This window comes from Palaemon carinicauda, chromosome 1 (genome assembly GCF_036898095.1).
Source record: "Palaemon carinicauda isolate YSFRI2023 chromosome 1, ASM3689809v2, whole genome shotgun sequence".
NCBI classification, from domain to species: Eukaryota; Metazoa; Arthropoda; class Malacostraca; order Decapoda; family Palaemonidae; genus Palaemon; species Palaemon carinicauda.
The window spans coordinates 260485910-260499739 of record NC_090725.1 but is presented as its reverse complement, the minus strand read 5'-3'; the positions used below and the strand labels follow the sequence as shown (position 1 = coordinate 260499739).

Genomic DNA, 13830 nt, shown 5'->3' with positions numbered 1-13830 from the left:
TGGCTTATTTGAATATTGATAATTATAGTAAGCAGCTCTTCTCGGAGGACACTTTAGCATTAAAATGTTCTTTAGTCTCGGGTAGTGCCATAGCCTCCTAACCAGTTTTCCACCGTTTTGGGGTACAGTTCTCTTGCTTGAGGGTATATTCACACTTTTCTGCCTTATTTCTTTTACTTTTGTTTTTGGAAGCTTTTATAGTTTATATATTTGAAAGATTTATTTTAATGTCAGTTCTTTTAATAATTAAATTTTAATTGTTCATTAATTCTCTTATAGATTACTCATTTCCCTGTTTCCTCAGTGGGCTATTTTTCCGTTGCAGCTCTTAGGCTTATAGCATCCTGCTTTTCCAATTAGGGTTGTAGCTTAGCTAGTGTCATACATATATATATATATATATATATATATCTTTATGTGTGTATATATATATATATATATATATATATATATATATATATATATATATATATATATCTTTATATAATATATATATATATATATATATATATATATCTTTTTATATATATATAGATATTTATTTATATATATATATATATATCTTTTTATATATATATAGATATTTATTTATATATATATATATATATATATATATATATATATATATATATATATATCTTTATATACTGTATATATATATATATATATATATATATATATATATATAAACACATATACACATATATATATATATATATATATATATATATATATATATATATATATATATATAAACATATATATATACATATATATTATATATAATTATATTATATATATACATACACATACATATATATATACACATACATATATATATATACACATACATATATATACACACATATACACACACACATATATATATATATATATATATATATATATATATATATATATTTATTTATTACAAAATTTAGTTTATTAATGGTAATTCTATCAATAACTAGTGATTCCCATTTACTCAAGCCACAAATTCCATTTAATATCAAATTACCACAAAATCACCGACCCAATGGCATTCCTAACAAAGGCATACTCAAAATAAATCTACTATAGAAACTAGAAATAAAATTACGAAAAATCGTGATAAACACTCAAAATTCTATCTTATAGTAACCCTTAGGAAAACTTTTCTCTAGCCCAAGAGAGAAATTAATCCTTTCTAGGCTACAATTCTATTTTTTGAAAAAAAAAAATCTAGACATTGTTTCAATGAAGAATCTTTGAAAAAATTAACTGGTTATTATGCAAACTGGAAATTAGTTTAATATTAATATTTTTTTATACTGTATTTAGGATATACTAACACAAATATTACTATCTTTGTGAAATTATACTCTTGTTATCTGCCTAAAGGCCTATATACAGAAAACTACAGCAGTTATGGTTTGGGATAAATATGCAGTATTTAAGGGCCAAGCTCAATCACTGAGTCTAGGAAGGCCATTAATGCTTCAACTCTATACAATTCCCCATACAGTTTTATTGGCAATAATAAAAGCAAGTTTCAAAGAGAATAAGGGAAGAACTACTGCCAAGCTCAAAGCACCATTGCCTTAGTTTTGAAACATTCTGATGATTTATAAAGTAAATTTTTGTTGATAATCTATCTATAACATACAATATTCTACACCACGGTACTAACTTTAAAAGAATAAATAATAGCCTTGTTCCATATTAATGAGAAAGACTAAAATAGTTCCATTATCTAGTAGTATAAGTCAGATCTTTATTAAAATGATCACCTAAATTAATTTTGTGAAACTTGAAATATTTCACGAATATTTAACAGTCATCCAATGATCTCTGACATCATCTATGCACATTACAATAATACAACTGTAAACTTTGTTACTATTAAAATAATCAAAATGATAAGAGCATCGTATAAAACCTAACATATTCCCAACCCAAGCTGTTACATTTAAACCAGTAAACAAAATTTGGATTGTAAGTTGTTCTCAGTCACAAAGGTCAAAAATATTGAAAACAAAGATAATTCATTTACAACTACCTGGTCCAACACCTCCCTTAAATTTGAATTAAACTCATTGGTAATTGAAGATGCCTTCATCATCTATCCCCATACGTCTGCAAGAGACAAAAGTTCGAAAGTAAAAAGAACGTTGAACCAGTAACAAATACAATGTGGTCACAAAAAAACATTCTACTGTGCACAAGAAAATTATGTTTACCTAAAAGAAAACTACAGAGTAAAGTACATGCAATGTCACTGATACATGAAATGATGGAAATGCTGTAGGCAAAGTTTTGAATATGTTCTACAGTATTCAATAATCAAAATATTACAGAATAATACAGGCACTGAAGAAAAATATATACAATATATAAACAACCCTTACTATTAATTTGCTGAAAATATTCCCTCTTCCAACAATGCAATCAAAATTTTTTAAACATAAAAATGTATCACATAACATGAAAATTTATTTACTGAGGTATTGCAGACAAGCGTAGGAGTCTAAATAAAATATCCCCGGACATCTTTTTTTTCACCATGTTTATAAGTCAGTGCAGTACCTTGAAAAATTTTCATTTTTCAGAAAATATGACAAAAATATTATCGAAAATAGATAATATAAACAATCAGCCAGTATGCAGTATACCTACACCTTCTAACATCCTTTTCCAACTGACAGACTACACAACCATCACACAGCTTTAAAACCTACATTGCTCTCAGAAACTTATAAAAATCTATTCATTGCAGCTAGAAGATGACAAACTTTAAGATCTCCAAATAATCTTCAATAGTTTAATAGTATTGCACTCCAAATACTGGTAAATGCTGCACTAAGATTAATGCAATCTGAAAATGACTTCTTGTATATAAACTCAAAGAGGTCATAATCTAAAGCCTTGAGGGATTGACATTTTTCAGCAAAGCTTTGATCGATAAAAGCCATCCAGTAGCCAATCTTTGTAACTATGATATTAATACAAGTTATGTTAATACATTCAAATATTAAGGTGGTTAAGTTTTGCAAAATAATGAGGGGTTAGGGTGAAAATTTAGGCCTCCAGGCTCAACAACACCAACTATATAACACATTTGTTCAACTTTCAGCAAATGACACTATTCCTGTTCTTTTTGTGTTCTACCTAACAAAAGCAAAATATAGGGCATTGAATATAATTTTACAACCATAATTCTACGTTCAAGCATCTCCATTTCCACTGGAGTCATAATATTGTGTGAGACGCCTGGGACAGATATACCGTTTCAAAACTCACGATAATACATACTATACAGTACTTGTAACTTGCACTATTCTATAACTAGAAATAAAATAATTTTGTTTTATACAGTATTTCATTCAAACAAATACCTGTGCCTTAATAAATAGTGCATCAGTACCCAATTTACCTTGTACTGTACAGGTTTTCCAATCACAGACAGGATTAGTTCTTGCAACAATGTACAGCACTTGCAACAGTATCAAAATTTAACTACACTATTTCAAAGTTTTAATGATTGATCTGTTGCATGCTTACAAAATGACTCACCGTTTCTAAGAAAGCATTAATAAACAATACGGTCGACTACACTGATGTATGACTATTCCAATACAATATCGTAAATTAATAAGGCTTACACAAATACTGTATTGAACAAAAAATTGTTCTAAAATTTGCAAAATTACCTATACATCCTCATGATGTGAAAGGCTACTCAAATAGTCTTTCCATCAATAAGCTATCTTAAAATACTATCTGTACAGTACATGCACAATTGTTCTCATACACAAAGTTTATGCAGTACACACATTCTACATAATGTACTGGTTTAAACCAATGTTTCATAATACATGTAATGACACAATTCACGGCACAAGCTTTCCACCATAAGGGTTAATCTAAATGGGATGCAGGTTTTACCCAACTAATTCTGCAATTAAATCTAGCAAACATTCAAGAGCTAAATGGCATGCATTCCAAAAGCTAATATTAAGACCAGGCATGCTAATCTTTCTAGTAATGTAATTAGAGTGTAAGAAGAAACACTCCATACAACCAGTAAATTGCACATATTGGAAATAATCCTACCTGTTTCTGGTTGCGGCAGTGTGGGCCCCACTGGTGGTGGCTCGTGAGTGTGACCCCCCTGCGGTCCCCTCACCGCGCTCCGCCATAGGCACTGATCTCAAACCCAATCATGCCAACAACACCTGCAAAATAAACAAAATCATACCATTACTTAAAACTTCTCTCCTTTTAAATCTAAACTTACAACACCTCCAAAATAAATAAAAGGGTATCATTATATTTAACACCTCCCTCCTTTTAAATATAAACTAAGTCGACTGTATAACCTACCAACAATTAATAAAACTAATTATCTTATCTAAACCCAATACTGAACATTATACACCAAGGGAATTGAAGTCAAAAAATATTTCAACACCTTTACAAATTGTTTTTTCCTAAGATTAAAAAATCCAAGATTGGTTAACTTCAAGCCACAGGAAAAAATTTAGATTGTCCAACATGCAGGCACAACCACTACCTAATTATGGTTTGTCCATGTACCCCTTCCACTTTCTGGAAACATGTTTAACCAGAGTTTACAGCCTCAAAAGATAATTTTTCCTCCTTTCTAACATTTCCTTTTCTTTTTTACATCTGATCAAGTATACTTAATCTCTACACTAACCCTATAAGGGGGGGGGGGAGGACATCTGAAAATGAAACCCAAAACACCTTCTTTCTTAACTACGACAAATTTGGAAGTACAGTAATTAGGATTGTTACTCACAATACTAACAAGAGTCCTTTACATAAATACACAAATACAAAGCCTCGTCCTTTCCATAGGAGACTTACCCGTAGGAGGGAGGAAGTCCCTGTTTCAACTGGCTGAAAACTTATCTTGGGATACAGTAATTAAAACTCAAGCATTGGGATGCTGAAAGAGTTAAGGATCCTACCAACATGCAGACCAATAGCTCCACGACGCTGGCAACAAGGGTTGTTGCAAGCTGAATATTCGTGCCACAAACCTAGCTTAAACAGTATATAATTGTGCTAGCTTGGTTATGTCACACTCCCCCCTCATAGGGAGTGTGGAGAAATGACACTTCTATACCCAAGTAGAGAATAGTTACATGCTGAGTGAGGCTTAGCTGCATCTTAATAAAGTCCACCTGACAAGGTTTTTGAAGCTGTACCCCAAGAGAGGAGAATCCTCAAAGGTAAAGAAAAGGCAAGTCATTCTCCACCTTCAATCGAGACTTAGAGGTAACCTTTGCCCTCGATCCAATGCTAATGCTCTTGTAAAAGGAGCCGAGGCAGCTATAACATTTGCTGTGCACCTATGATAGGCCTTGGACATATATGTCTAGGGATATGTAGGTCACATCCACCACACAGGTAATAGGTCAGTAAACATCCTTTGGACATTTCCACTCCCTGGATCACAGAGATTCTTTTTAAATGCAAAGTCATGCTTATGCCTCTGGATTCATGTGCTCTGACAAAAAGATGCTGCAGGTGTAGTCTAATGGTGTCTGTACGCTTGTGATAGCGCCTCAGCAGAACCATCAGTTACCTTTCTCAGGATCGCGATCTGAAAAGATGATTATCTGGAATTGGCAACAACCTCGGAAACAAAGGAAAACGAGACCTGCCTCCATTCCCTTGAATGGGAGATGTTTTAAAAGAGACCATGCAGCTCATGGAGTCATTTAGCCGAGGACAAAGCAGGCAGGAAAACCATTTTAAAGGCAAGGTCCCTATATGAGGATAGCCTCAACAGTTAACAGGGAACGTAGAATCATGCTCATGTTCCAAGGTAGAGGTTTCACTTCAACTGGAGGGCAAGTCTGTTCAAAACTACATATGATCATAGAAAGCTCAGCAAAAGAAATATCTACTCGCACAAGTTAGAAAGAGGAGGTAATTCCCCTGAAGTCACCATCAGCTGAAGTTCAAGATCTGGGAAATATTCTACTTGTCATTTCAAAGCCACAAAAATCAAGATGATTGGGTATTGCTCAAACTTGATTCAAGATGCTTTTTATAATTCAAAACGGTGGAAAACCATAGGCGTATAGGCCTTCCCACAGGTGCTAGAACACGTCCTCAAGTGCTGCCTTCAGGTCTGTAATTTGGAGCAGTGAGGATACAAAAAGGAATAATGGTGGCAAACACCACAAAGTCAGGATCTCGGTTGATATCCAAGGACTCACAAATAACCCGAGTCCATCACTTGCGATTTCCTGCTCAGTTTGTCCAATACCCTGTTCTTCCTGGCTGGAATGAAGCAGGCTGTCAGGGAAATAGAAGTTGGGCTCCGCCCACTAATGCCTCTACTTCAAGTTGGCAATTTTGCAGTGCCATGGTACCTCCTTGTTTGCTTATATAGGCCACCATGATGGTGGCGTCGTTCATCAACACACACGAATGACCGGCTAGAAGAGGGCAAAAATGCTGTTGTGCTAGAAAAGCTCCCACTCAGACCAGAGCCCTGATGCCGTATGCTGATGGAGTTGAGCTCCCCAACCTTATCTAGATGTGTCTGTGAATAATAGGAGTTCTGGGAGTTGCATCTAAAGAGGGAATCCATCAGAAGGTTTGACTCATCCAGCCATCATTCTAGGTCCTTTTTGGCCTCTTCCCTCATTGGCACCAGAGGCAATTGACCAAAGGTGAAAGAGACCACTTGGCACTAGGTGCCCCTGGAATGTTAAATGAACTAGTAACCTCTGCCACTGATGTACCAGCAGATGGAGTTGTTGGAGCAAGGGGAGTGCTACCTTTCTCAAGTGAGATATCCTGTCTCAGTGGAGAAGGGTTCTCTCAGAGCCTCCCAGGATTAGGCAATCCTCCAAGTTCCGGAAGAGACAAACACTGTAGGCGTATGCCCATGATGAAGCTAGAGTGAAGACTTGTAAATATGACAAATTCGAAGATAATTTGTATTTTTCCTAACCATACAAACCTTAGCTATTTACATAGGGGTTTACTTTCGGCGTAGCTGAAGTGACGAGCCATTAGATTTTAACGAGGGTTAAACTACCCCCCGCGCTAGTTATCATGGGGGTAGGGGAGGGGTAGTTAGCTACCCCTCCCCCCTCCACACACCGGTGAGCTGCCTCACTTCACTTAGAGGTATGAGTTGTCTCGGGGGGACAGGGCTGGCGGCCAAATAGGCTATGTGTAAATAGCTAAGGTTTGTATGGTTAGGAAAAATCAAAAATTTTAAGTAATTTTTATTTTTCCTAACATACTAACCGAGAACTACTTTCTTAGGAGTCACTGGTGATCTCCTCTCCATCGACCAGAGTTTTGAGTATGTTACCCCCCACTCCGCGCTCTAAGTAGCCTTACCCCCGGCATCAAGGAATGTGCCCCGAGGGTAGGATCAAGGTAGGTCGCTTGCTTGGCTGGGTCACCATCCTCATTAAGTTCTATTGAATTAGCACAATGCTAGCAAGGGAAGAGAGGCACTCGGGGAAGGAAGGGAGGGCCATTACCCGAAAGTAGTTCTCGGTAAGTATGTTAGGAAAAATAAAAATCTCAAAATTTTTGATTTGTTCCAACACAAATACTTACCTCGAACTACTTTCTTAGGAGACTTACACTTTAGGAGGAGGGTGTGCTATTCTGACCCACTGACCCAGCCGTGGAGGCCAAGAGGCTTATGGATAACGGGACCTACTAGAGAGCGGAAGCGAGGGTAACTACACAAAAATTCACGTTAGTGTCTAAGTACTCACATTTTGAAAAACTTCTTTTGACGTCCCTTCTCGAAGCGTAGCCGTGAAGAATGTGTTATTTTCTGGGAACAGATGGTACTCCCCGAAGAGGCAATTAAGCAACTGGGTAGGAGGTAGGAAACCGCACTTGTGCCTACCGGTCGCTAGTCTTGAATGCGCCTGGGGTTTTACCGTTACACCGCTTGGAGAGCGGAGATGACTGTTCCAATGGAGAACCCGTCCAAGGATTTTCTTGAGTAGTCCTTGAGGTAGTGGGCAGTAAAGGTTGACTGGTTCGACCAAGTACCTGCTCGCAGGATCTGCCCTACAGTACTGCCATATTTTTCTCAAAGGCTAAGGAGGTGCTCAGGCCCCTGATGTCATGAGGCCGGGGAGTGCCTGGCACTGTCATGCCAACCTCCTTGTAGGTTCTGGCGATAACATGTCTCAACCAGAAGGAGATGGTGTTTTTGGAAACTTGTTTCTTATTAATACCTGTGGAAACGAAGAGGCTCTTGATGCCTGGTCGGAGATGCGCTGTCCTTTCCAGGTATTTCCTAATTGTTCGCACTGGGCACAATTTTAAGTCTTCTGCATTGCCTGTCTTAGGGATGGCAGGAATTGAGAAACCTTCAAACCTCGGGTCCCAGACTGCTGGGTTCTGAGTCTTGGCCACAAAAGAAGGCACGAACTTGAAGGATACTTTTTTCCACCCCCTTTGAATGAGAGACGTCGTATGACAGTCCATGGATCTCTCCCACTCTCTTAGCGGACGCCAAGGCCAGCAAGAAGACGGCCTTGAGGGTGAGATCTTTGTCTACGATATCCTTCAAGGGTTCAAAGGGGGGACGACACAGCATCCTCAGGACCTTGGCTAAGTCCCACTGGGGCACCCTCCTCGCCTGAGGGGGGCAAGACTGCTCGAAGCTTTTGACAAGCATCGCTATGTGTCTCGAGGCCCTCAGGTCGATGCCCTTCAGGAGGAAGACTTGGCCTAAGGCGGCTCGAACCCCTTTTATGGCTGGAATTGACATTCCTACTTTGTCCCTAAGAAACACCAGAAAATCTGCTATGTCTGGGACAGAGGCCTTAAGAGGTCTAATGTGCCTCTCAGAGCACCACTTCGTGAAGGAGGCCCATTTTGCCTGGTATATCGCGGCTGACGACTTGCTCAGGTATAGCGACATTCTCTTAGCCGTGGAGGGAGAATAACCTTCCTTCTTCAGGAGCCGCTGGATAGTCTCCAGGCGTGAAGACGAAAGGAGAGTGGGTTGTCGTGGAGCTTGAGAAAGTGAGGCTGGTGCAGAAGGTCTGACCTGGCGGGTAGAGGCCAAGGCGGTTGACTCGTTAGGTCCTTTAGGTCTGCAAACCTCTCTCTCTCCGGCCACCAGGGCGCTACCAAAGTCATCTTTAGGTTTCGGGCGGTCTTTACTCTGTTGAGCACCTGTCTTATCAACGTGAAAGGGGGAAAAGCGTACACATCCAGATTGTCCCACTTGTGCTGAAAGGCATCTTCTAAGGCTGCTTTCGGGTCTGGTACAGGGGAGCAATAGACTGGGAGTTGGGCGTTGAGTTTTGTTGCTAAGAGGTCCATCACCGGGGAACCCCAACGCTGAATGATGAGCCTGGCTACTTCTGGGAGAAGGGACCACTCTGTCCCTACTATCTGGCCCATTCTGCTGAGGCCGTCGGCCAGAACGTTTTTCTTCCCAGGAATGAACCTTGCTAACAACACCACGTGATTTTCCTCTGCCCAATTCAGAATCTCTATGGTGAGATCGCACAACTCCCTCGATTTCAAGCCTCCCTGCTTCTTTATGTATGCTACTACTGTGGCGTTGTCGCACATCAACGCTACGGTGTTTCCCTTTAGCAGACTTTCAAAGTGTAAGCACGCCTTCTGGACTGCTTTCAACTCCAGGATATTGATGTGGAGTTGCTTTTCCCCTTCCAACCAGGTACCTCGTGCCGTTCCGTCGAGGAAATGGGCTCCCCATCCTTGGTTGGAGGCGTCTGTGAACAGAAATAATTCTGGAGGGCTGGTCCCGAAGGGCACCCCCTTGAGGGAGTTCGACTGGCAGTGCCACCATTCCAGGGAGGGTCTCGTGTCTGGAAGGACTGGAATTAGCACTCGTTGTGAGTCCGTCTGGCACCAGAGGTTCTTGAGATTCCATTGGATGGATCTGAGCTTTATTCTCCCTTGGGGAACTAGTTTCTCCAATGAGACCAGGTGGCCTATCAGCTTCTGCCAGTCTTTCGCTCTCCTGGGTTGTTCTGACAGGAACGGCTGAATGATGTGCCTGAGGTTCCTTATCCTATCCTCCGAAGGGAAAACTTTTCCTTGAATGGTGTCCAATGTCATCCCCAAGTAGTTCATTCTGGTGGACGGGGATAGATTTGACTTCTTCGGGTTGATTACAATCCCCAGATCTCTGCAAAAATGGAGGAGACTTCTCCCTTGTTCCTCCAAGAGGGCCTTTGAGGCGGAAAGGAGCAACCAGTCGTCCAGGTATCTGATAAGGCGGATGCCTCGTTCGTGAGCCCACACTGAGACAGTCGTGAAGACTCTCGTGAACACCTGGGGCGCTGTTGACAGACCGAAGCAAAGAGTCCTGAATTGCAGGATCTGGGAACCCCATTTCACCCGGAGGAACTTCCGACTCGAGGGGTGGATCGGAATTTGGAAGTATGCGTCCTTGAGGTCGACGGATATCATAAAATCTTTCTCCCTCAAGGACAGTAGGACTGACTTTGGAGTGTCCATCTTGAAGTCCGTCTTCTTGACTAACTTGTTGAGAGCTGACAGATCTATAACCGGTCTCCAACCCCCCGTCGCTTTCTCCACCAGGAACAGGCGACTGTAGAAACCTGGCCCTGGGAGAGGAACTTCTTCCATGGCGCCCTTCTCTAACATGGAGGATACCTCCTCTTGAAGGGCGGTCCTCTTTAACGGATCTTTGGGAGCTAGCCATTCCGTCCGGTTGGCCGGAATAAGAGGGGGGTGGATTCGTCAGGAACGGGAGTCTGTAGCCCTCCTTTAGGACGGACACTGTCCAAGGCTCTGCCCCTTGAGCCTTCCATGCTTGCCAATGTCTGAGGCTTGGGCGGGGATAGGGGGCCTCCCACTCTACCTTCTTCCAGAGGGGCGGCCTGATCTGCCTCTCCTAGAAGCGGACTAACCCGACCTGAAGGAGCTTGAGGGCGCTGCAGCTCCCCTGCGGGAGGGTTGCGGCGTTGAGGACCAGGAGGAAGAGGGGGCCTCTCTCCTCGTAGCGCTGGAAGAGGCTTGGGGCGTCGCGGCGCTATCCGAGACGGACCTCTTGTAGGGCGGTCTCCTAGAAGTTGCCGGTCTGGTGACGTTGACCTCCTTCTTTTTCGAGACCTTTTCCATTATGGTCTCTAGCTCTTTCAGAGGAAACAGACACACTCCCCACAGGGGCAGGCTGCGAATGGCTCGCGCCTCCCTGTCTGGTACCTTCCGAGACACTTTCGTTAGAACAGTGTCTCGCTTACGGAGAACCCAATTGGCTGTAAGGGCGAGAGACTGATAGGTCAGGAACTTAAGGGTTTTACCCCCAGAGGTAATGAGGTCCCTCATTAGGCCTTGCTGATCAGGGTCCTCGGGGTCGAAGGAGGCTTGAACACCCACCAACGTGGAAGCCTACCAGTCCAGCCAAGAGGAGACGTTAACTAAGTCTCGCGACATTTCCTCCATCATGGAGGCCTCTGCTGGTGAGAAACAGACTGGGGCCGAAGAGGCTCTGTCGTCTGAGACGCCTTGACTCGGAATGTCCACGGCTGTCTCCACTTTACAAGGGCCTGGGCGACGTCCTTCGGGCACATAGACCTTCCCTTGGGTTTTGAGGACCTTGAGCAATTTCGAGGCACTCTGGGTCTTGGGAGCCTCGGCATTGCTGGCCACTACTTTGTCAATGTACTCTTGCCCTAGAACTAGATCTCGGGCCAGAGGGAGTGCTAGGGATGACTTAGGTTGGGAGGGAGTTTGCATGATTCTCAGCAGGCTTGACCTCCAGGAATCTCCATCCGTAGCTGCAGGTTCTGCTATTTCGTGGTGCCTTCTGATCAGGCTAACCACTCTCCTGTAGGCGGAGTCCTCCGTCGGGGAGCCCTCCCCTCCGTCAGCAGAGGTCTCGGCCTGGGGCGGGGGAGCCGGTTTACCAGGCACGCCGACTGGACGCCTAGCCCTTGGGGCCAGGGGCGCCGTCCTGCCGAGGTACTGGACCTCATCTGCGGGTAAGACCGTACCAGGGGCTCGGGATAGTGCAGGCACCGCTGGTTCAGCGGGGACTCTCGTACGCCCGAAGGTTCTAGGTGCTGAGGGCGCGGTTCCCGTGGGCTGACCCGACAGCGGGAACCGTTCCTTCCGACCTGAAGGCCGCACCAGCTGGGCTGGTTCGGCCAGGCTGCCTGGCAAGAAGCGCGTTTCCCCCCGCTGGGCGGGGTGAACCGGAGGCCTCGAGGACTTATGCTTTCTCGAGAGGTCTTTCCTGCGAGCCAGGTCGCGAGGGTCAAGGCTGTGCTTGGACGGCAGCCTTGGGGACCGTTCACTGGACTGGCGGTCTGGGGAACGAAGCACCTTCGATTCCCGCGAAGATACGTAGATCCAGGCGCCACCGGGAGATCCACTTCTATACTTACGGCTCGGGGAGCGGAGGCGCTTTCTGCTATATCGAGAGCGCGACCTCGAGCGGGAACGCTCCCTCCGACGGCGGTGTTTCACCCTGACCTCTTCCTCTGACGAGGAATAGACGTCCGATGAGCCAGACGACACTGTGTTCACCGCGTGTCGGCTGGTAGCGGGGACTGCGGGGGACTTCTTCGGGCGTTGAATGCCAGAGGTCGAGAGTTGGAGGAAGTCATCGGGGACTTCTGTGGGGAGGGTTGGGAACGACTCAAACCGTTCCATGCCCGGGAGCCAGGGATACATCCATCCTCAGGGGTGACCTGCCAGGCGTCTTCGGGAGCCTCCAACCGAAGGCATCGTTACCTGAAGGTCGAACTTTCCTCTGGTTGTCTCCCCCTAAAGAGGAACCAGAAGCACAGGCCCACAAGGGCGGCGGTGACACCGAGACCGCGTTACTACCCCACAAGGGGTCATCGGAGGAAGCGTGCCCCCCGAGCACAAGGGCCGATTCTCCGGACGCACTACTGGGTCCTTCACTAGCCCTAGAGGGGCCCGCTATTGGCACTGCACTAACACTGGGCTCCTGGGAAAGGACGCCTTGTTCATCCACAACACTAGACTTACCTCGTCCCCTACTCTGTGTAGGGGATGGCGAAACCGAGGACCCGTCGGACCGCTCACTGGGTGACGGTATCGGCGAGGAAACACTAATTTTCCTGGGGGAACGTTTCGCTGATTTCCTCTTTTTGGTACCGTAGCGTACCCACTGTATATCGCTCCAGTCTACACACTCGGGGCACGTGTCTGCTGACGAGCAAACTTTTCCCCTACAGGAGGAACAAAGGGAGTGAGGATCCACTTCGGGCTTGGAGAGGAACGCTCCACACGATTTCCCGGCTCTAGGCCCAGGACAACAGCGAATTTGCTCCATAATGCGCACAACGCACGACACAAGCACTAAGGGAATCAATTAAAACACTGGGTAAGCACACGGTTGAAAGGTGAACGCACAGGAACACTTGGGAAAAGCACACTGGAAAACGCAAGTTGCCACGCTGGGAACACGTGGGGCACTAGAACGCACACAAAGGATCGACAGAGATATGAGAGCGAGGGTGTGAACGCCTCGCGACCAGAGAACTTAATGAGGATGGTGATCCAGCCAAGCAAGCGACCTACCTTGATCCTACCCTCGGGGCACATTCCTTGATGCCGGGGGTAAGACTACTTAGAGCGCGGAGTGGGGGGGTAACATACTCAAAACTCTGGTCGATGGAGAGGAGATCACCAGTGACTCCTAAGAAAGTAGTTCGAGGTAAGTATTCGTGTTGGAACAAATACAAATTATCTTCGAATTTGTCATTTGTTCCGTAACCGAAATACAAACCACGCTATTTACATAGGGTGACTTACCCTTAGGCAGGATGGAAAGTCCCCAGCCTT

At 43.9% G+C, this 13830-nt stretch overlaps 1 protein-coding gene across 1 annotated transcript in view; it reads right to left on the bottom strand.

Moving 5' to 3' along the window:
- ctrip (E3 ubiquitin-protein ligase ctrip) overlaps window positions 1-13830 on the bottom strand; it is a 113639-nt gene that overhangs the window by 82675 nt on the left and 17134 nt on the right. The window contains 1 exon segment of the mRNA XM_068389555.1: window positions 4093-4214. Coding sequence (XP_068245656.1) covers window positions 4093-4178 — 86 coding nt within the window. The 5' untranslated portion in view covers window positions 4179-4214.